The following is a 24,876-nucleotide window of genomic DNA, read 5'->3' as shown; positions in this document are numbered from 1 at the left end:
TAACGTTAATGGAATGTTTGGAGGGCAATTGTGGGGGCCAAATAAATTATTACATAGGATGGCTGAATATACTAAAGAAGGAAATTAGATCGTGTACAATACGGCTCCAGCCCCGAGGGAAAGAGGCCGAATAGTTAGATCGACCTCTATCAGTTGTAAATAGGGCCGAATATGAAGACATAGCCGGGTGAGCGATTGTTTATTGAATACAAGGTGGGTCCAACGATCAACATCAAAGACGACTATAAATAAGAGGAGCATCAACCAAAAGAGGTATGTGAGAACTAGCTTGCTTAACTTAAGATACAAGCAATCGAGAGAGTATACACTGACTTATCCGTCGGAGTGTTAATTCCGGCACCCTCGACCGAAGTGTTCATTCCTTTTTAGGATATTAGCTGAGGATCTCGAATGTCTCATTGGATCCCAATAGTATTTCTGAACTACTCCCCCACAGTGTATGTTTCAATTCAATATGGTTTAAATTTTAAAAATTTTAATTAATTAATTATGAGATAATTATAATTAATTAATTATGAGATAATTTTAATTAATTAATTAATTAATATGATAATTTTAAAATAATTAATTACTAAATTTTTAATTAATTAATTATGAGATAATTATGATAATTGTAGTGTTGTGCATGTTTTAATTCAATATGTTTCAATGCCACTCTTATTGCTCCTTAATACAAAAATTATGAGATAATTATGATAATTTCAAATTTGTATTTAAAACTAATAAATTATGAGATATATTATTATAATTTTAAATTTATATTGTGTCGTTTTTAAATTTAAATTAATAGATTGTTTTCATATTTAGTGACAATTTAAATTTTAATAAAATAAAATGTAAAAGTTTTAATTAATTAATTTTTGTGTAAGCTGGTTGGTCTTTTGATGTAACTGATTAAGCTAAACAGTTTTTGGTTTGAATGATTTGCTGGTTTAACTGTGATTTTAGTGGTTTTATATGTTACAATGATTCTTTCTTACTCATTAAATTTTTAAATTTTTTTTTAATTATTTCCCTTTCAAAAACCAATATGATAATTTTTTAAATTCATTTATTTTTATTCTAAAATAATGAAGTATTAGAACTATGTCATTTTTTTTTATAATAAAACATAATTTTAATTATTAATCGTCAATACAACAATTTTAATTTATCTATACTATTTGGGTATTTCATAAGTTACTATTTTAGTGGGCTATTTTAGACATTGTTTGTCATAACTTAAAAAAGTCAAAAAGTCCAAAAATTAAAAAATCATTATTTTATTTAGGTCACATTATCTTATTTAAGTCACATTACCTCTCTACTACATCACATCAAATTCAACTCATACCCAACCCATATTTTCTAAAAAGTCAAAAAGTGCACTTATTTAGATCATTAGTAGGCTAAAATTTTTGTGTTTGAGAAGATGATTGGATTTTTTTATAGTTAGATGTAATGTTTGTGAGAGAAAAAATAAAATGATTATGAGTTTGATGTGACATTTTATCTTATTGATTATTTTAACTTATTTTTTCTTTTAGTGTTATTTTAGCCAAAAAAGCTAAAAAAAACTTCTTCCCCAACACCCCGTATATATTATAGTAATGGAACATTTGAAACAAAATTCTTAAATTTATATATATAATTTTATTTACGAGAGACAAAATATAAAAAAATTAAATATAATTATCATATTTTTAATAAATAATTTATTATTTTATTCCGTATATAACACGAGTGATATGTTAGTACGTAATAATAAAAAAGCAATAAGTGAGAATTTAATTTTTTTTGTTAGTGATAAAAAAAAAAACTGATCTCCAGTTGAGAGTTCAAATGGGTTCGACAATTAAAATCTCTTATCAGTAAAAGATTCAACTAGACTAAACAGATAACTCTTACTGATAAAGGCTTGGTTTGGGAAGTGGGTTGGCTTTTTAGTTTTTTGATCTTTTTGACTAATTTAGCTTGGGCTAAAAAGCTTGGTTTGTGAAGGACTTTTTGATTTTTTGGCTTTTTTTACTTTTTTTGTGAGAGAAGAGTGTAATAATTATGGGTTGGATGTGATGTTTGTTTTTTGTGGCTAAAATAGCCTATTTTGTCTTTTGTGACTAAAATAGCCAAAAAAAACCCCAACCCAACTTGCCAAACGGAGCCAAAAGACCTCAACTGTCTTGTTGAAAGTGTAGTTGAATTTTGAACCGGAGATACGCTATTTCCTAAAAAAAACAATTGCTAGTATAGGCTCCGTTTGGCAAGAGCTAAACGGGACTTTTTTGGCTATTTTAGTTACAAAAGACAAAATAAGTTATTTTAGCCACAAAAAATAAAATATCACATCCAACCCATAATCATTACATTCTTCTCTCACAAAAAAAACCAAAAAAGTTAAAAAATCAAAAAGTCCTTTCCAAACCAAATTTTTTAACCCAGGCTAAAAAAGTCAAAAAATTTAAAAAGCCAAAAAATCAATCCACTTCCCAAACGGAGGCATATATAAATTGGTTTAAAAAATAAAATGGATATTAATGGCAGAGTTGCTTAATAAGTGGACTTCTAGTTATTATCTCAAGAAAAGTTTCACTGGGTTGCATGCAGATTGCAGATCTCCGCGCGAAAAGGGATCCCCACCGACCGATTTTAATGAAGCAAATGGCGCAAGACCCGCTATCTCTGATTTCCTTCATTTTTTTTTGGGTGATTGCATGTGATCACTGCCGTGTGCCAGCTCTCTCTCACTCTCTCAATCTGCTTATAACAGTTGGTGATTCGCTTTGCCTTCCTCTCAAACTCTTCTGGTATACAACACAACAGTCTCAGGAGAAGAAGAAAATAGAAACAAAAAACAATGGATAGAATGGTACTAGTGTTGTTAGCAGTGTGTGTGATCCCAGCGCTTGCCACCGCCAACTACCTTGGCAACGGAAAACCATTCACAGTGAGGGGCCGCGTCTACTGCGACACTTGCCGCTTCGGATTTGAGACCAGTCAATCCCCCGGCATCGTTGGTACCCGCCTTCCCTCCCACTCACTTTTTATTTTTTATTTTATGGTTAAACTATCAATTTCATTCATTTACTTACTAAACTTTGTACTAACTTCCGGTTCGCTGTGCACACCGTATACAATTTAATAATAAAATTATGTAAGTTAAATATAAATTTACGTAAATTTATGAAAATTTAAAATTTATGTAAATGTATATAATTTTGTAGCAGAGTTACCATATGGTGCGCCGGCTAATTTTTCTAACTTTGTAATATCAATTCACCTAAGTCTAACTAAAAATGATTGTACAAGTTAATTAATGTTAAAACTTTAGAGTTAATTACTTAAAAGTTTTATTTGCAAATGTTATGATAGTCTAAATTCTATTTAAGATCTTTTGAATCGATAAGTCTTATTTAGTAAAATTAAATATATTATCAGTTTTTTTCAATTTTAAAAACTAAGAATATTATTAATTTTACATAGTAATGTTCCAAATAATTATTTCATCAACTAAGAAAAAAAAAAACAGAGCATGAAATTAAACATTTTTGCCCTTCTATTTATTGGTTGAGTTCAACTATCTAATAAAATCGAGAACATTATCAGTTTTTTCTAATTTTAAAACTGAAAATATTATCAATTTTTTCATTTTTAAAGTTTTATTTTTTTAAAAGTTTTGCAAATTAATGTTCCATCATCATGCTCCTTTATAGATACAAAATTTTCAGTTTTGCATAAAAAAATAATTTAATTTTTTTCAATATATATATTGTACATAATTTTCTTTTTAGTTTTTTCAATTTTAAAGTTAATGTTTTAAAGTTTTGAAAATCAAAATAAATGTCAAATCATCATATTTTTTTATAGATAATCATAAATTATGAATAATCATTGTTTGAAGGACAATTCAGACCATTAAAAATTTAATATAACTTAAATGTCTACAAATTTTAGTTGAGATTTAACGAAATAAAAGTTTATAAATTAAAATTTATATGTATAAATGTCCAAAAACTTTGTTTAGTTGTTTGAGTTTGACATTTTAAATGGGTTTTTAAATTTTTGAAAAATTTAAAATTTTAATATATTTGAAAAGTTAAAATTATATAGGGCAAATTCACTACAACAAAAAACACCAACGGCGACTAAAAAAAAAAAATTCGTCGCTGAAAGTGCATGAAATGGCGACTAAAATGGAATTAGTCGCCGAAAAGCAAGGTTTTAGCGACTAAAAGAGTATAGTCGCCGAAAATCAGGGTTTTAGCGACTAAAATGAAGTTTAGTCGCCGAATATAGGGTTTTTAGCGACTAAACTTTGTTTCGTAGCCAAAAGTCACAGTTTTTGGCGACTAAAATACTTTAGTAGCGAAAAGTTACGGTTTTGGCGACAAAAAACAGGTTTAGTCGCCGATTATAGCAGTTTTGGCGACTAAAAACAATTTAGTCGCTGAAAGTGGGGGTTTTGCCGACGAAAATCCATTTTAGTCGCCCAAAGTAGTGGTTTTGGCGACGAAATTTCTGGATAGTCGCCAGAAGTCCTGATTTTTAATTGAGAACTTGTTTTTTAGCGACAAATAAGTAATTAGTAGCCCAAAATAATACAATTAGCGACTAAAAAATGGTTTTAGTCGCCAAAAGTCGCATACTTTTTTTTTTAGCAAATAATTTATTTTTTTACAAAAATTATATTGAATTAAAAAAATTATATTTATAAATATTATTTTGTATTAATTGCGGTTAATATAGTATATAAATAATATATATTGCATATATGATCATATGATGATATAGTGGCAGAGTGGAGGGAGTGTTGTGCCAAAGGGTTTGGCGTGGGTTGGCGCAAGTTCGAAACCTGCTAGAAGCGGAGGCAAAAAAAAATTTTTCCTGAAAACACTTTCAGCGACTAAAGTGAATGGTCGCCAAAGGTATAAATAATAAAATAAAAAATGAACTATTGGCGACTAAACTGTTAGTCGCCAAAGGTATAAATAATAAAATAAAAATGACTATTGGCGACGAAATCTTTAGTCGCTGAAGACATATATATTGGCGACTAACAGTATTTTAGTCGCCAAAGGCATCCGCGACGATTTATTGGCGACAACACGGGCGACTAAACTTTTTAGTCGGGAAAAGTGAAATTTTGACATTTGGCGACTAAAATGGGACCTTTGGCGACTAAAAATTTAGTCGCCAAAGGTGTTTTTTTTGGTAGTGATTACATATACCCCTTGAGGTTTGGCTAAATTACAAATACCCCTGAGGTTTGAGAAATTACAAATTCCCCCCTGAATGTTATATTTGCATAACAAATTAGGGGGTAATCTGTTATGAAATTAAACGTCAGGGGATAAATTGTTATGAAAATACAAACCTCAGGGGCGGGATGTAATTTTTGAAACCTCAGGGGTATCTGTAATTTAGCCAAATCTCAAGAAAGGTATATGTAATTTGCCCAATTATATATATATATATATATATATATATATATTATGAGCGAAAATATTGATGTGATATCTATTTTTTTTTGGTTGGATGGGTGGGTGGGGAGAAATAACGGTATAAATGAATAATAAAACAATTATAAATCGATGAAAAAATTTATATATTTTAATAATTAAAATATTATATTTTTTATAATTTTATAAATAAATAAAAAACTTACTGCCACGATCGTGCAGTTATTTCCCCAAAATTTTCAGCCCATTACAAAAAAATGTGACCATTCTTTGTGATGCTGCGATTATTAGTATGGACTAGGCTTGGAAGCAGAATGGTTTCTCTATCATGTTGTTATGTCGGTGTTATGTTACTATTACGAGTAATGTTAGAGATTTCAAATATTTTATTAAAAGTTTTATTAAATGTTTTACATGGGTGTAGAACTCACACAATGTGAGTTTCATGTAGGTCTCACACCCATGTGAGATATTTAGTAAAACTTTTGGTAGAATTTTTTGGCCCTCTAGTATTTTTGTATTATTATTTATCTCACCTATTATACAAATTATAAATACCCATTAAAATCATGTCGCATCATCTGTTAATATATTAATTAGTACATTAATTAATATATCTAACATTATTTATTTTAGACTCTGTTTGATTTTAATGTTGCACGTTGCAAATTAATCTTGCCATACTTTCATCACTCCAAACACAGATCTGAGATTACAATGTGCTTGTTTGGCAGAAATTATTTACAGCTTATTTCAGTTTTCAGCTTAATTTAAGCTATTTTGATGTATTTAGTTTAGCTTATAGCTTATAGCTCTGTGGAAGTCAGAAATCAGCTTATTCTTTGAGTGGAGCAGGAGATGCTTTAAGAATAAGTTAGAATCCAGCTTAAACTGAAAGTTATAAGTTATAAGCTGTTTAGACATAAATTATAAATACTTTCCCATAACCCTACCAAACAGGACTAATGCCTCTCTATTCACTATAGAGTGTTTGTTACAGCCAACGTAGTACGAATATTTTAAAAAGGAGATCCATCTTTATTGGGAATCGTTGCTCTTTGAATATTTGTGGATACATATTGAATATTTATGAAAAGCATCGGATTTTTTTTAATTAATTTTTCAAAATTTCAGAGTATCAAATATTTAATTTTAAAATATTAGATATTTCAAGTCACGTATTTATACTTTTACAAAATTAAAATTGTAACATTTATTTCATAACATTATAATTATAATATAATATAATATAATTATAAGGATAAATACAAGAATATTTTTTTAATATTTTTTTTAGTTTTTTGATAAGTAAATGGTGCGTTAAAGGAATAGAATTTGTTAAAATTGATATATCCTTATTGTTTGGTGCATGTCGTTTATAATTATATAAAAAGTAAGGATAAAAGAATATAACAATAATTAAATTAAATATCAATAAATAAATAAACTTGAATATAATATTTTTACTAGTGCTAAAGGAAAGAGCACAATGACAAGTTATGGATTATTCTATTATTGTAATATAAACATACTAAATTTGATATTGAAATAAAATATTTGCTAAATCTATTGAAAAACTTAAATTAATACCTAATTGTTAAAAGTTTGTATTTTGCATCATAAATTACAATGCGATTTCTCAAATTCTTAGTAATAATTTTAAAATATATATATATATATATATATATTTTACAACATATCCTAACTGTGCCGGTATCTTATTTTTTTAGATTTTGTCCTATAACCGTATCCGTATTATATCATACCCGTATCTCGTATCCGTATTCATACTTCCTAGGTTACAGCTCAAATGACTTGCTCATAATTAATTTTATTTTGGGAGTCTGTGACAAATTATTTGATGTAACTTTTGTTTACAATTTATTAGGCAGAAATAATTTAAATGAGCCGAAAAAAATTATTTATTTGAAAGCTGGAGTGGTGCTTTTAGATTTTATTTTGTAATTATTAACTTTTTGTTCATAATAAGTTGCACCAAATAACATGTCTTAATTAAGTTTGGGACCAGGAGTCTCTGTTTTAACTTGTTCTCAATGAACATGGTGTCATGAAAATTTTGGATTGCATTTGGTTTAGTTTTAGAATTGTGATTCCCTTTTTACAATTGTGAGTCAGAGTTTTGAGAAATTGAAAACTTGTTTGGTAATGAGTTTTGAAAAGTATTTTGAAAAGAATTTTAAATTTTGAAAAGAGCAGATTGGGTTTGCCCGGTCATCTGCCCAGACATCCTCCAGGACATCTGGCTAGTTGCCCGGCTGGGTGACCGAAATAGTGCAATATTTTATTTATTTATTTATTTTTTTTGCGATTGCAACATGTTATTTGAAAAAAAAAAATTATATTTGTTTTAGATATTTTTTAAATATAGAAATTAATTTTTTTAGATTTTTTATAAAAATAATTTAACAATCCCGTCACTAACTATTTTTAAAACTATATCATCAAAAGTATTTTGAAAAGAGTTTTGAGTTTTGAATTTTGAGTTGTGTATCTGATTATGAATTTTGAAATTAATTTTTAAATTGAGTTTTGAGTAATTTTGAGTTGTGTATTTGGTTATAAATTTTGAAAAGTAATTTAAAAAAATTACCTTTGAAATTATGATTCCAAAGACAAACCAAACGAAGCCCAAAATATAAGAATCTCAACTCTGGATGTAACTAGACTCACTACTTATTCATATGTCGAATGAAGTATTCACAGCTACAATGACATATCAATTGGTAAGATTAGACAATAGAATTAGATGGTTATTACACAGTCCATGGGAGCTAAGACATGTCATCATTTGACTAAGTAGGGGTTTCACTCTAAATATGGCATCACATCATACCGCTGTATGGCCGCACTTTCTTTGTTCTAACCCATCTCATAGTTGAATTTGATTAAAATCAAACCAATTTTGGAAGCGCTTTATTCTTTCAATAATGACTTGGACTCTTTTTTTTTCTATCCCCTGACCCCTCTTCACTTGATTGGCCACTTTTTTTAATTTTTTTTTTTTTTTTTTTTTTCCTCGAATCACCACTCGCCACGTGTGTGTGGGGGTGGTGGGGTGGTGATTGGAGGGAGTCTCAATCATCACCTTTATTCTTTTTGCTTCTCATATCTTGTTCCATCATGGGCAAACATATTACTCAAAACCATAACCATTTGATAATTTTTACTTTTTTGGGAGCTAGGTGCTAGAGTTAGAATCGATTGCAAGGACAAAGACTCTATGCAGGTTGAGTACAGCATTGGGGCAGTGACTGACAATAATGGAGAATATAGCATAATAGTGAGCGGCGACTTTGGGGATGATATTTGTGATGCAGTGCTGGTTAGTAGCCCGCAACCCGACTGTAATGAGGCAGGCCCAGGACGCAGTCGCTCACGTCTGACCCTCACCCGCTACAATGGCGTCGTCACTGACACTTGCTTCGCAAATGCCATGGGATACTTGAGGAAGGAGCCCATGTCTGACTGCGCCGAGCTATTCCAGAAATACAAGGACCCTGAAGATGATTCTTGGAATAGTCGTTCTTAATCTCTGTCTGTCAATTATATGAGAAATTATATATATAGGTTTGAGTTTGGATAGTAATGCTTCTTTTGGTCTCTCTAAATTTATCTGTTGCAATTTTTTTTTTTTTAATTTGGATTGAGGCTATGTTTCTGAGTTGGTGGGACTGTTTCATAATGTAGTCACTTAATTGTGGCTTTCAAACCTAAGTTGTTGTAAGCCATCTTCATCATTATTCTAGCTACTGTTACTTTAATTATGTATTTTCTTATGAGACCCAAGTTTTCAATTTTAACAGGTACGAGTAGCCTACTGAATAAAATGTCATATACACCAAAATAATTATCTGATTTAATTACAAAAAATAATTATAAAAAAGACATTAAATTTATCGGGAGTGTAATCCACACAACATATCAATTTGGGACACATCACTCTATGCATATTGTGTGCGAAAAATCAAACATGAGAAGAGCTTTTTTGTGTTGTTTTACGGCATTTAAGTTTGGTATTTCTCTATATTTTTTTTATTTTTTATTTTTTCTTTCAACTCACTAGGAGAATATGTATAACTTTACAAATATCAAAACAATTACATCAGCTTGAACAATAGCTATTTGAGTAAACCCAACAATACAAACCCACATACAATCCCAATGAACACTATCCAAGACTCAACTATTTAATTACAAAAATGTTATGGATCACTCATATCAACTCATAATTTACTTTGGATGTATTTATTTGGTGAGTCATGATTGACACCCCCTCCAATCACTACCCTCACCACCCCACACACACGTGGCGGGTGGTGATTGAAGGAGAAAGAAAAAAAGAAAAAAAGAGAAAGAAAAACTGACCAATCATTTTAAGAGGGGGTCAAAGGGGGTGGGAGGGAAAGGGGGTCCGGAACATTATTGTTATTTGGTGAAAATATAATTAATGAAATGTAGAATTTATGAGTAAAATGATTTTAAACTATTAATTTTTTTTTTCTGGATAAATTCTGGATGAAAAATACTATATAAAATTAATACAAAAAACTCTACAAGAATGACATGATAATGTCATTATTGTAATTAAATGTATTTTTAATAGAATATTGTTTTAAAATGAATGGTTCATAATGAGCCACATCATTATGTATGAAAATTATATATAAATTTTTTATTTATTTAATATTACTCATAAAAGGTTTAAATTTGTAGTGTTATTGATTTAATTATGCAAGCTTGTTAGTATTAATTAGTTTTACTAATGGGCTTATCATAGTGCTTCCTATTAAAGGCCGAGGGCATTGAACCCTATCCTACTTGGCCAATGAACAAGTTTTGGGTAATGAGTCTAGCACTATTAGTTGGATTCGGACAAATATGGAAGCACCATGTTTGTGTTATACCCACAATGGTGTGTGTAAATTAAATGTATAAATTAAATAAATAACAAAATAAAATAATTTAAAAAATAATTATATAAATTAAATTCTGAATTAAACACTTACAAATATTAAAGTCGAGGCATGTGTTAGACACAATCTCCTTAAAATTAATTTCGCCCTCGCTCCGATGCTTCGAGGTTTAACTAGCGTCTACTTCCCAGGATGTAACGACTAACGCTTGAATTTGAAGCACTACAAAAATAAGTCTGGCGAACCAAATTATGTTGTAACTCTTTCTCTTTCTTTTTCTAAAAATAAATGCAGAAACCGATGCAGTAGTGCAGGAGGACGAACTGAAGAAGAAAGGGAAGAAGTTTGAAATATTTCCGATGGAAATGAATGCTGGATGACCAACTATTTATAGGAGAAATGGTGGTTATTCGAACAAGTACCAAACAGATAGAAACCTGTTTGGACAGATTCAATACGTTTTGGATAGATTTGGTTGGAATTCAATAGGTATGAACTTGTTTTGAACCCTTTGAACCTGTTCGGGTGGATCTGAACCTGTTAAGAATCTGTTTGGGTGAAGGAAAAATTCTGAACCAATTTATTTTGAATTTTGAAAACGAAATGAAAAATAAATAAATAAATTACCAATGTTTTTTTGCCCAAAAAGATAAGTATTTGGTCGGACAAGTCCAACCCAACCTCACACCAACACCCAAGCCCAAGCCCAGCCCACCCTAGCCCATCCCGCCCGACCGGACGGACGGCGACGGCGGCACGCGTATGGTTTTTGTTTTGGGTCCAATGGGTATTCACTCATAACCTCACTCTTCCACAAACTTAGATACCCATTGAAGCCCATCCCAAGTATCCCAAGCTAAGGTATATAAACCCAAATAAATCCTTAAGCTTTTCTAATGTGGGACAAGCACATTTAACAAATGTATAAGAAACCCACTGTACGGGGAGCAAATATTCCGGCGTGCCCGTATTCCTTTCTTCCGAGCTCCGTCGATATCCGATCACCTGCGAGCAAATAACGGTGAGCTACCCGGCGGTGTGTGGCCGGAAACACCCTCCGACGGTCAAATTAGCACACACCTTAGAGGGAATAGAGAGAAAGGAGAGAGTGTTTGAGTGTAAGAAATTCCTTACAGAGTGTTCGTCCCTTGCGTATAGGGGGCGCAGACATGTTTATATACCTTCTGAGCCCATATCCACTCCCTGTCATCTCCTGACACGTGGCTCTGCTATCCCATCTGTCAGCATAAACCATGCCATTCATCACCTGCTCTCAACTGCCTGTCAGCACAGCTGGAGCTCGGCAGCCGAGCTGCCCTACCTCGGTCGTACCATGCTTCATACCTTAAGCGCCTAACCGGATAAACAAACGGAGGACCGGGCTAAGCGGCATCCCGGCCGAGCGTAGCCCGGATACTTACTTCGATCGGCCTTCCTGCCGACCATACAGTCTCCTCGGCTGACCACGCCTTTCCGGGCACCGGCCACTCAACTTCCTCGGTTGTCCATGCCTTCCTGGGCGCCGGTCACTCTGTCAATCCGGCTTTGGCCATCCTCGGACCGGGCACCCTGGTCCGACCGTGCACTGCCTTACCGAGCAGTTTCTGTCCGGTCCGGGGTGACACTCAGCCCGTACTCTGCCCGGCCCAAATTCTGGCAGCCCACTTTGGGTAAAAAGTCGATCGTCTCGGACCTATGCGCCGTTGGGCCCTCAACTTGCTCGGTCGATATCTCGGCCCAACTCCAGATCATAAATTACCCTCTCACCCACCTAAAGCTAGTTCCCCGAACCTGAAAATGCGCATTGAATTCTCATTTATCCGGAAATGGTTTTGAGTAACCAAATACACAGTTTTATTCACTACACAACATTAAACATGAACCCAATTAAAAATATTAAAAATAAAGCTCGGGTCCCACATTAATTAATGCTCAAAGTTAGCAAAAAAATAAGGATTTTGCAAAGTCAGTTTCCAACAATTCCTCACATTAATGGAATTCACGAGAATGGACATGCAACAAGATGCAAACAAAGAAATAGTACATTAAGAAAATACACCAAATCGAGATAGATAGCTTTTAGTTTTGAACCTCCTCTAGTGAAAGCCTATCGGACTTACTGGCTAACCGATGGACGTGATGCCTTGAACTGTTCAGCTGTTTGTGTAAGCCAAGACAATAGATTACACATAGTGTATCCGCAGACACAGTTTGGTTCTTACGGTTGTGTTCATTTTGGCCTTGAACAATGCCTAGTAATGCATGAGTGTTCTAAAGAATTTAACCTTCTCAATTCTCACAAGACCGGCCTAATTCATACTCATATAGGTGATTTCTTATTAAGAGCATCCTACTATACCCTACTTGGATGTCCAAGCTATAAGAATCATTAAAAGCAAAGCTTATCCCACTAACGCTGCAGGTATCACTCTTCTTATCATAGAAATGGGTAAGAGTAAAACTTCTTAGTGATATGTGAAGTCATCCATAATTCGATTGTCCCTTTGAACCTAGATCTTAGGATCTCCAGTTAACTAGGTTAGGTTGCCATTATGGCGACTTTTAAGTAATAGGCTTTAATCATATTCCCTTCGATAAATGGTACACTTGCTCTCTGGCTAGCCCTTTAGTTAATGGATCTACAATGTTCTCCCTTGACCTTACATATTCTATGGAAATTATTCCATATGAGAGCAAATGTGTCACGACCCAAACCCACCCCTATGGGTTTTGCACCGTAACTAGCCAGTAATCCGTGATTACCGAAGGCCTGCTTAACAGTAAAAACAGTAATACAGAGTACAGGGGCTGGTAGAAGCCAAAACAATAATTAAAAGATGTCCAATGAGCTGTGACAGTCTGTATGCAAAAAGAATTTTCTGAACATATTCACATTTATAAGCAAAACAGTATGTACATACACACATCATATACAGACATTCAAGTTGGGGACCAAGTCCCTACCATAACAGTACAGTGCCAATCTCAACATTTATTACAGAACAGAGACAAAAAGGGAAATCTAAAACACCCCAAAACAGCCTTGGCTTGACGCACTCGGAACCTCGAAGTGAGGCACAATGGTTGGCTTTCACAAAACGGGAGCTTAGCCTGACGCTCCTAGCATCGGTCAGGTGCCTGGACACCTACATATATATATATAAACAGTGAGCTAAAGCCCAATGAATAACAATTATGTAAAGAGGTTAAGAATGAATGTCCTTTCAGTCAATAAGCAGTCATATCAGCCATTTAGAAACCATAGCAGTTATATATGGTACATCCGATAGCAAACAGTACAGTAGGTCTTAACAAACCGAACAGTCAGTTGATGGCCATCATAACAGTAAACAGTAGTGGTTTCAACATGGGAACTGACAGAGATCTCTGTGATAGTAGCAGTAACAGTATAGTAACAGTAAATTGCTATGGATGTCACGGATACAGTTTACAAATAGGACAAACATTCATTCAATAAGAAATATCATTACAGACAGCAGTACAGTTAATCATTCAGAAAATATTCATGATTGAACATATCTTTACAACATTGTTACTCACAGAGCACTGGGTTAATAGCAGCTAGTGAGCGTCCTCGGATGCCAACCCTATATAGTTACAGATCGAACACACACTAAGTTACACACTTGGGAATCAATGACTTAGTTCCTATCTTGACTCGGTGTGGTTCTACATCAATATCCTCATTAAGATGTATAGACACCCCATTTTTGACCGTCCTTAAGACTTGGACGTCATCGTTTGAACACTCGGTGATCATCCTTGTTCGTGTTCGTCTTGAGTTCCCGGAGGTCTCGGCTATGCGCCCTACCTCAGGATCTCTCGACTCGACTGTTTTGTGTCGGGTTTTGTACCAAACACTTGTTGTTTTGCTTCTGAGGGTGGGAAATAGCTTGTAGGCCATCCTCACACCTCACCGGCCATGGCCTGAGGCCACCGGCCTTGTTTCCTTGCTACCGGCCATTGGTGATGGCCAGTTGGCACTATTGATGGTCGGTCGGCATTGTGTTTGGTCGGCCGGCCACTGTTTTTGATCAATCGGCCACTTGTCCTGACTGAGACCTTTTCTTGAGGGAGCTTGACCCTTTTGAACCTTTTTTTTAGCTTCTCCAAGAAGCTTGAACCTTTTGACCATTTTTTAGCTTCTCCAAGAAGCTTGACCTTTTTTAGCTTCTCCAAGAAGCTTGACCTTTTTTTTAAGCTTCTTGAAGAAGCTTGAACCTCTTGACCCCTTTGCCTAGCTTCTCCAAGAAGCTTGGCCCTTTTGCTCCAAGCTTCTAAGAGAAGCTTGGCCTTTTTGCTCAAAGCTTCTAAGAGAAGCTTTCCCCCTCTTGGTTTCTCTATATAAGGAGAGCCTCTCCTTCCATTTTAGGGGTTAGAAAAATCTGATATATATCACTCCCTCTCTATATCTCCCTCTCTCTCTACATTTGTGTGGATTAGAGGGTCCAAAAGGGGCTTGTTCTTGGCCTATTGCAAACCACTTCATAGCCACACACTTCCATCATCACTTGGAGGTTCTTGGAGCTTGTTTTCAGAGGTTGAGGACTGGTTTTTGAGACCTAAAGGCTGCTGGTTCTTGCTGGTCTTCAAAGGTAACTTCTTACCCTCTTTATTTCCCGTTTTTGTACACCCTTTTAGCCTGTCTTACTTGCGGATTTGGGCTTTGTGTATAACATAAAAAAGTTTTGTTTTTTTTGTATTTAAGATACTTTATTAAGACCACTTTTGTGTTTGGGGTCGTTTACCCCCTCTTAGGCCTTGTTTGGCCCATTTTTTGTGTGATTTTGGTGATCTCCGGGATCACCTTGTTTAGGCCTCCTCACCACTGAAATCTTGAGGGATTTCAGTGGTGAGAATGGTGGTTTGAGGCCCTAAGAAGGAGAGGGGTGACCCTCTCCCTTGTTGCCTTGTTTGTTGCCCTTTTTGGCCTTCCAAAGGGGCTCCTATTTGCATGCTTCCAAGCCTTGTTTCAAGCATTTTTCAGTGGTTTTTAGGACCCCCATAAGCCATTTCCAGAGTTGGTTTGGTCTTGTTGAATGTCCTTATTGCATGTGTAGAGTAACCCTCTTGTTGGCCTTTCAAAGGAACACCCCATTCTAGCATGTGTGGACCTTGTTTCCATGGGTTTTTGGGGCTTATTTGACATACCATGTTATTGTTTTGGGCTGGTCTGGTGACCTCTCTTGTGCTTCATATACATGTAGTGTAAACCATGTTTACTAGCCTATGTTACATGTTGTTTGGGCCCTTCATGTTAGCACTTTTTGGCCATGTCTTGAACTGATTTCATGCATGTTTTGGACTGCCTTAGCACTGTTTTCATGCCTCATGGTCGAATAATGCTTGTTATGCATGCTTGTAGTGCAATACCCATGCCTAGCTTTGAGTTTTAAAGCTTCTTGCATGCTTAAATAGTAGTGTTTTCATGTTTTGGGGTCATTTTGGAGTCATTGGTATGCCATTTCAGATCTGGAACATGCACCATTGTATGCCATATTTCCTCCTTGCCATGCTTTGGTAGAGTTGCATTTTTGCGCCTTAAGCTTGGTTAATGCATTATGCATGCATTCCATGTATTTTGTTGCCTCACTTGCATCATTGTGGCCACTGTTTTGGACCTAGTAGAGAGCTGTCCAAATTAGTTTAAGACCATCCCTTTGGCATGTTGTTGCATGCTATACATGTTTGTATGTTTAGGTACTTATTCTATTAACATGTTGTATGTTTAAGTGCCATTGCATTTGGCATGCTTCTTGTGTTGAGTTGCTTTGCATATTTACATGTGTTATGCCTTTCATGCTGTTGCATGTGTGTCATTAACATTGATGTTATATGCCTTGCATGCTTACTTGTTTAGTTCATGGTCCATTGCACATAGTTTTGTTGTTTGCATGATCATGTTGCACACTTAGCTCACATGCCTAGGTTGCATTACATTGGCATGCATACTTTGCCTCTTGAATTGAGTATGATAGAGGTTGAGTTCATTGTTTGTTTATGTGCATTTCATTCCACATTGAAATTGCACACTTTGGTTCTTTGGGCCATCACGCCTTGAAATGCGCGATTGGTGGTCCGAGAATCAAGTACCATGCTCCTTTGAGCCATAAACATGATAAGGAGTGTGGTTGGTGCAAACATTGCTTGAAATGCATTGCCATGCCATGTTTTGCCCTCTGCTGCTGTCAAAACAGGTTTCAACAGGAAGAATTGGCCGGCCGGCAGTGTTTGGTGCCGACCGGCAAAACAGGTTTGGCCGAGAGCATAATGTTTAGCCGATGACCATTCTAAATGGCCGGTGATGGTCTCACTCAGCCGGTAGTGTCCCACAACACTCAGAGAAGCAACCTTGGAAGTTGTGCAATTTTCAGAGAAGCAGAACAGTCAAAGCAGAGGCAAACTTGTGCATGGCAGTGACTTTCCAAGCGGAGCCAAGCGCGCATTGCATTGGGCCCTCTTCCTGAGGCCGTTTACTGCTTTCATTAGATTAGTTAATTTGCTAATTAATTAATTGGTCTGTAATAATTAATTAGCTTGTAGGTTAATTAATTTGTATTATTCTTTTGGTCCCTCCGAGCGAGGGTGAATTTGTAATAAGTGTGGGTGCGTGTGTGCATGTCTTCCAACCCCCACTTCTTTCTCCCTTTTACTTACCTGCTTTTGATGGTTAGTATTAGGACATGTTTACTTTAGCATACCTTATGCTATGCATGCGTGCATCATTCATCAGTATTGCATGCACCAGGCTCGGCGCATCATACTAACTGTATAAGTATTTCAAATCTAGCTTGAATACATGCTACTTGTGCATTTTCACATGTCATTTATAGATTAGCCGAGCCTACTCTAGTGACATTTTGCATGTGTTACATTAGCCATCTTAACATGAACTAGGATCATGCATATGATTACTAACTAGTTTCTGTTTTGGCTTGGAGTACTAGGTAAGCTTTTATGTTTTAGCATCCTTGCATGCGTGTGAGTGTTGCCATGATAGCATGATTACCATGAGGCTAGCTGCTTATGTGATATAACTGCTTGAATGCCTGTGGGTAAAGGTTGGATTGTCTGAGTTGGAATAGCTCATTGAAATCCGTGTTTTAGCCTACTTGCGAGTAGCAAATTCCAAAATATTTTTTCAAAACAAACGGATATGCAATGCTTATTCCCAAATTAGGCAATCTAGTCTATACTTTTGTGCTGTGCGCATAACATTGTAATTCTAGGCTAATAATCGGAATAAGAACGCATAACGTTTTCAAAAAAGGATATCACGATTAGTAGAGGCCGATCTTCGGATCGGGCGAGAGGGGGTGCTCACAGCTGACCTTCCCCAATCGTACCCAAGCTCCCGAGCCAAGGCAACTTTGGTGATGATGGACACGTGGCCTTTGGCACCGAGTCAGGGTTTCCTAAATTTCCCTATAAAAAATATTTAGGTGGCGACTCTGTATCTGGCAAAGCAGTCCATGTTTGGCGCTTCTTTTCAAAAATCTGTTTCTCAAAACGATTTGCCGGATTTGGACTCTTTGGTTCAGATTAAGAAAAGTGACAAATCGAGTCCGAACTGTAGCGAGGCCCATGGGCGCGTCTACAAGATGCCTTAAACTAGGCCTAGAAATGCCTAGGATGAAATGATGATGCAAAGATGTATTTTAAAACACTTTTCAAATTTTTCAAAAAACAGGGGTCTCATTCGAGCGTGGCTTTCTACGCTCGAACGGACATGCAGATAAAGGAGCTCCGCTCGAGTGTGACTTCTTTCGCTCGAGCGGACTGTAAACTCATGAAAAGTACTGGATGCATGCAATTCAAGCTCGATGGGCGCTCGACTTCCGCTCGAGCGTGAGACACAAGTCCTCGTTCGAGCGTTCATTTCCTCGCTCGAGCGGACTGTAAACATATGAAAAGTAATGGATACACGCATTTCATGCTCGAGTGTTACTTTTCCCGCTCGAGCGGGATGCATGTACTCAGAGTGTATGCTCGAACGTGAAGTATTACGCTCGAGCGTGGGTCCAAAATCTGAAATTTTCAGATTGAACCTCCAAGCTCAAATTCAACATTTAAAGCATCAAATTCGATTCTTTTGGGCCAATTTTCTGAAAAACACTTTAAAACTCATAATATGACATGTTTCGAAGATCAATTTGCAAAATCAAAGTCCAAAGGTCGCTCAATTAAACACAAATCCAAACAAAACTTCATGAACATAATGTATATGTAATATGCAAGTGTTCAATTGAAATCAAAGCTTCAAATACTTGATCAAATGAGTCAATTCACTCAAAAACATGATGAATTCATGGACTATAGCTAGAATATAGACATGCATGTAAGGATTTCCATGAAATCAACCTCAAAACTTAACAATGTGTACATGCATACATGATTCAAGCTTCAATTCAACAATTTAAAACCAATTCTAGATTTAGATCACTAATGGCCCATGGACCATACAAGATACAACTAGAATTCAAGTTCAGAAAGATGATTCTCCTACCTTAGGTCTTCAATTTCAAGTATAGAAACTCAATTATGCAATCTAGTCTTCAATTCTTCTAATTTCCCAAGCAATTCTTGTTGAAACCAAAGCTCTCCTAACTCTCTCTCTCTCTAGTCGGTTTTGGTCTCAAGAAGGATGAGGAAATGATGTATGGAATGAACTAATCAAGTCCCAAACAAGTGTATAGGGAAATGGCCACTCAATGGCAAAATTGTAATTAAAGCAACTAATGTAATTTAACATTATTTAATTTAATTTAATCGCTCCAAATCACATTTCAATTAAACATACCATAAAATCACATAAATTCTAATTAGCATAAAACACTAATCAGTTTGGGTTCGGCCGCCGGTAAGGCCTTCAATTTGCAGTTTAAAACATAAAACATGAACAGATCATTTAGCAGTCAAACAGATAGATTTGCATTTAAACTAATACACTCAATCAATCAGTTCAGAATTTCAGTCAGATCAGTTACTTAACATGCTTAACCACAGTTTTGCAATAATCAGAGGTATATCAGTAAACAGTGGCGAGGGTTGTCACAAAATGCCTAACGATATTATGTCTTTGACGAATGTGTCAAGACTTACCGTTATACATATGATTCTGCACCTGTCTTACTACTGCTTCACTATCATAGTGAATGTATATAGCTGGCACAGGTTTAGGCCACATTGGAATGTCTTCTAAGAAATTACGAAGTCATTCTGCTTCTGCTCCTGTTTTATCTAATGCGATAAACTCATATTGCATTGTCGACCTTGCTATGCATATCTGCTTGGAGAATTTCCAAGAGACTGCAGCACCTCCTAGGGTAAAAACATATCCACTAGTGGATTTTGAGTCTTTAGTAGCCGATATCCAATTTGCATCATTGTAGCCCTCGAGTACTGCTGGATATTTGGTATAATGAATGCCATAATTCTGGGTATGTCTTAGATACCTAAGTACCCTAATTATCGCTTTCCAATGATCGGACCCTGGATTACTTGTGTACTTACTCAATTTGCTTACAGCATAGGCTATATCTGGCCTAGTGTAATTCATTAAGTACATCAAGCTTCCGATTATCCAAAAGTACTCTAATTGTGATATGCTTGCACCTATATTTTTTGACAAATGAAGACCAATGTCAACAGGTGTTTTAGGAGGATGGTCGTCATGCTTTTCAAATTTCTCCAGAAACTTCTCAACATAGTGAGACAGAGATAAAGCATATCCTTCAGATGTTCTAATAATTTTTATTCCTAGAATTACATCTGCTACTCCCAGATCTTTCATGTCAAACTTTTTGTTCAATATTTTTTTTGTAGATTTAATCATGTCATTATTGCTTCCAACAATGAGCATACCATCTACATAAAGACAAACTATGACATAGCATTTGTCTGTGCTTTTAACATAGACACATTTTTCACATTCATTTTTCTTAAAACCATCCGAAAGCCTAGCGTGATCAAATTTTCATGCCATTGTTTCAGGGCTTGTTTTAATCCATAAAGAGATTTGACAAGTTTACAAACCTATTTTTCTTAGCCGGAAACTTGAAACCCATCCAGTTGTTCCATATAGATTCCTTCATCTAACTCACCATTCAAAAAAGTTATTTTAACATCCATTTGATGTATTTCTAGATTATACAAAGCTGCAATTGCAATCAACATGCGAATACATGTTATTCTTGTCACTGGTGAATATGTGTCAAAATAATCAAGGCCTTCCTTCTACCTGTATCCCTTAACAACAAGCCTAGCCTTATATTTATCTATTGAATCATCTGCTTTCATTTTTCTCTTGAATATCCACTTCTATCCAAGAGGTTTACACCCTGGTAGAAGATCCACCAGTTCCCAAGTATGATTTTGCAGTATTGATTCAATTTCACTATTCACAGCCTCTCTCCACAATAGAGCTTCAGGACTTAACATTACTTCCTTGAAGTTTTGAGACTCATTTTCTAACAGGTTTGTCAAAAAATATGGACTAAATGATTTAGAGATCCTAGCCCTCTTGCTACGTCTAGGTTCATCTGCTTCATTATCATTGTGGTCTTCATTACTACCCATAACAGTATCAAAAGTTCTTTTATTTGAACTTTTCTCTCTAGTTTTCTTGTAAGGAAAAATGTGTTCAAAAAATGACGTATTCCTTGATTCAATAATAATGTTTATATGTATATTCGGATTTTTAAATCTATGAACTAAAAATTTATATGCACTACTGTAACAACCCTCATACTACTTACCGATTTATGGCTGATTGATTACCGATAACCATCGATTACCGTTAAATTGAATTGATTATGACTGATAATTGGACTAATTAAAGTACTGAACTGACTGACTGGAATTAATTGACTGAGTCTATCTGTTTAATTGTGCATCAATCTGTTTGGTAAGATTAACTGAGTCTATCTGTTTAATTGTGCATCTATCAGTTTGGTAAGATTATTTGATCTGTTCGTGTTTTACGTTTAAACTGCTAATTGAAGGCCTTATCGGCGGCCGAACCGGGAATTGATTGATGTTTTATGATCGTCATAATTTATGTGATTTTATGGTATATTTATCTGAAACTGATTAGGTATGATTAAATTAGATTAAAATGAGTTAAATTGCACCAGTTGCCGTAATTACCATTTTGCCACACTTAGTGGCCACTATCTCACACACATGTGAGCCTTGCACACACTTGAACAACATTTCATTAGCCCCTTCTTCTTGTTCAACCGACCATGAGAGGGAGAGAGTGAGAGAATTTGGTTTTCATCTTGAATTGCTTGGAACTTGGAGAATTGCTTGCTAATTAAAGAGTAGATTGCTTAATTGAACCTCTAGACTTGCATTCAAGGAACCTAGGTATGAATTTCATCCTTTTGGTTTGTCTTTAAGTTGATTCATGCATGGTCCATGTTTAATTGTAGAGCTAAGCCTTGTTTTAGTTCATACATGTTGATATAGAGCTCATTCCATGCTTGCATGTTTGAATTAATGAGTTTTTTAGTTGAATTCATGGTGAAATGGTGCATGCATGTTCATGATTTTATAATGGTCCATGTTTTCAACTTGTTTTTGGATCAATTGGCTTCTTAGAGCATCAATTTGGAACTTCAAAGTGATTTGAATTCATGTATGTTTGCATGTTCATATTGTTCTTGAAAAATGGTTTGAAATTGGGTTTCGATTAAACACCCTTGGGCTTTGATTTCTCAAAATTGAGTTTTGAACTATGATATTCTATGTGTTTATAAATGTTTTCCAGAAAATGGGCCCAAGAGGATTGGTTTTGATGCATTTGTAGGTGAGTTTGAGCTTGGAGGTGCAATCTGGACTTCCCAGATTCTGCACTTCCGCTCGAGCGGGGGAAGTGCCGCTCGAGCGTGGAATCCGAGTATCCAGTATCTCTGCACTGTTTTATAGTACGCTCGAGCAGAGATTGGGCGCTCGAGCGAAGTCATGTCTCAAGCTCGAGCGGGCGTCGAGCGGAGATTTCACCCATCCAGTACTTTTACAGTATGCTCGAGCGGGAAAGTTAACGCTCGAGCGTGTGCCTTTGTTGCATGACCGCTCGAGCGGGAAAACTTGCGCTCGAGCGGGATTCTGTTTTTCTAAAAATCCTGAAACAATCTTCTGATTACATCTTTGCATCCTCATTTCATTCTAGGCATTCTTAGGCCTAGTTTAAGACATCTTGTTGAGGATAGATGTAGAACACACCGAGGCATTAGGGATTAAGTTATTATCTTTTCCAGCTGTGAAACTTAGAGTGTGTTCAATCTGTTAACTGTGTAGGGTTGGTGACTGGGGAGACACGCTCTAGCATACTGTAACCCAAACTCTGTGAGTAACGATTGTGTAAAGATATGTTCACAAATGATTATTTTCTGAACTGTACTGTTTTCTGAACTGATTATTGTTAACTGAATGAATGTATGTCTTATATTCTGAACTGTATTGTGGCATCCTTAGCACCTACTGTTTACTGTTACTGTTACAGAGATCTCTGTCGGTTCCCTCGTTGGAACCACTACTGTTTACTGACTGATGACCATCATTACTGTTCGGTCTTTTAAGACCTACTGTTTACTGTACTGTTATGCTAATGGGTGTACCACATATGACTGTACTGATTGAATGATTGTAAATATTGTGCATACTGTTCTGTACCGTTTATGTATGAATGTATAAAAGTCTTTTTCATATAGATTGTCACAGCTCAGTGGACATTATTTATTTACTGTTTTGGCTTCCGCCAGGCCCTGTACTCTGTTTTACTGTATTACTGTTAAGCAGGCCTTTGGTAATCTCGGATTACTGGCCGGTTACGGTGCTAAACCCATAGGGCCGGGTTTGGGTCGTGACAGAGTGGTATCAGAGCGATACTTAACCACGAGTCATACCGCACACACGTGTCAAAATGAGCTATAGGGTGTCCTAGAAAAGTAATTAGGGCATCTCATGAGCATGATAAGTGTATGATATGACTGACTGAATATATGCTAATGTGGTAAACTGTTAAACAAATGACTACTTATGTTTAAAACTGTTATAATTGCTTATAGTGAAATGGATAATGCAAACACTGCAAACGAAACTGAAACCTCATCCTCTGAGGCCAGAATGGCCAGACTGGAACACATGATGGAACTGATAACTGCAAGACTGGACCAACAACTGAATCAACAGCCCCCACCTCCTCCTCCGGTTGTACCGGAACAAAATGTGAATGTGAATGCTAATGATGGGGATATAATTGCTCTGACCCAGAAGTTCAGCAAAATGAAACCGCCATCCTTTCAGGGAGGCCTTGAACCGTTAAAGGCTGAAGCTTGGGTGCTTGAAACAGAAAAACTATTTGAGGTGTTTCCGTGCTCAGAAGCGAATAAGGTATTTTTAGCTACCTTCACCCTACAAGAAGAAGCTAGAAGGTGGTGGATGTTGATCCGCGATACAAATACTGTTATGACTTGGGCTCAGTTCAAGAAGTCCTTCTTTGAAAAGTATTTCCCTCAGTGTGTCAGGGATAGAAAAGTGACTGAATTTGAACAGCTGAAGCAGGGCACAATGTCCGTTGCGGAATATGAGACGAAATTCACCGAGCTTGCTAGATATGCACCGCATATGGTGGATACAGAGTATAAGAAGGCCAGAAAATTTGAAGGCGGCCTTAATGTTGCAATTCTTGACCGAATAAATGTTCTGAAACTACCGAACTATGTAAATGTTCTTGACCGAGCCTTGATGGCTAAATCGAACATTGAAGCACTAAAAATTGAAACACCATTGTCTGAATGGCGGGGTAAAAGGCAGAGTTTCAAGTTTAAGAAAGGCAAGCATAGTCCATTGAACAAGAAACAGAATACGGGGTCAACGACTACGTCTAGTCAAGGAAACCGTACAATACCGCCCTGTTCTGAATGTGGTAAAAATCACAAGGGAGTCTGTTACAAGATATCAGGAGCCTGTTACAGGTGTGGCAAGGTGGGCCACATGGTTAAGGACTGCCCCTCTACTCCACAAGCTAGTAGTAAAGCTACACCAAGCGTAGCGGCATCAACTGTTACACCAAAACTGAACCCCAAAGCTACCGGGAAAGAGCCTATGAGGCAGGGCCGAGTGTTCGCCCTAGTACCGGGAGACGTCCAGAATACCGAGACCGTTGTGTCAGGTATTCTCTCTATTTGTACTCAAAATGCTTATGTACTGATTGATTCGGGGTCTACGCATTCTTATGTGTCGCATGCCTTTTCTCGAAAATTGAATAGACCCTTAGAACCTATGAATTATCTGTTAGCTGTATCATCACCCGTTGGGGGATCTATGACCTGTGCATACATGTACCCGGCTTGTGAAATCATTGTTGGAGATGCACATCTGTTTATTGATTTACTGCCATTAAATATTGATCATTTTGATGTTATATTGGGGATGGACTGGTTAACGAAATATCATGC

General features: G+C 35.9%; 1 protein-coding gene across 1 annotated transcript; it reads left to right on the top strand.

Moving 5' to 3' along the window:
• The first annotated feature begins 2,779 nt into the window (after positions 1 to 2,779).
• LOC114270880 (protein DOWNSTREAM OF FLC) lies at positions 2,780 to 9,241 on the top strand. Its single transcript, XM_028212506.2, has 2 exons — positions 2,780 to 3,014; positions 8,660 to 9,241. Exons 1-2 carry the CDS (start codon positions 2,855 to 2,857, stop codon positions 9,004 to 9,006), a joined length of 507 nt encoding a protein of 168 aa, XP_028068307.1. The 5' UTR covers positions 2,780 to 2,854; the 3' UTR covers positions 9,007 to 9,241.
• The last annotated feature ends 15,635 nt before the right edge of the window (positions 9,242 to 24,876 follow it).

This window comes from Camellia sinensis, chromosome 1, assembly GCF_055761805.1.
Source record: "Camellia sinensis isolate YWXY chromosome 1, ASM5576180v1, whole genome shotgun sequence".
In the NCBI taxonomy this organism is placed as follows: Eukaryota; Viridiplantae; Streptophyta; class Magnoliopsida; order Ericales; family Theaceae; genus Camellia; species Camellia sinensis.
Note: the sequence above shows the minus strand (reverse complement) of the source record. Positions and strands in the feature narration are given on the sequence as shown.

Excerpts from the sequence above, each read along its gene's own strand:
- LOC114270880 (XM_028212506.2), top strand. The coding sequence starts at position 2,855 with ATGGATAGAATGGTACTAGTGTTGTTAGCAGTGTGTGTGATCCCAGCG. Across the intron at positions 3,015-8,659 it reads TCAATCCCCCGGCATCGTTG|GTGCTAGAGTTAGAATCGAT; the intron begins GTACCCGCCTTC and ends TTTGGGAGCTAG.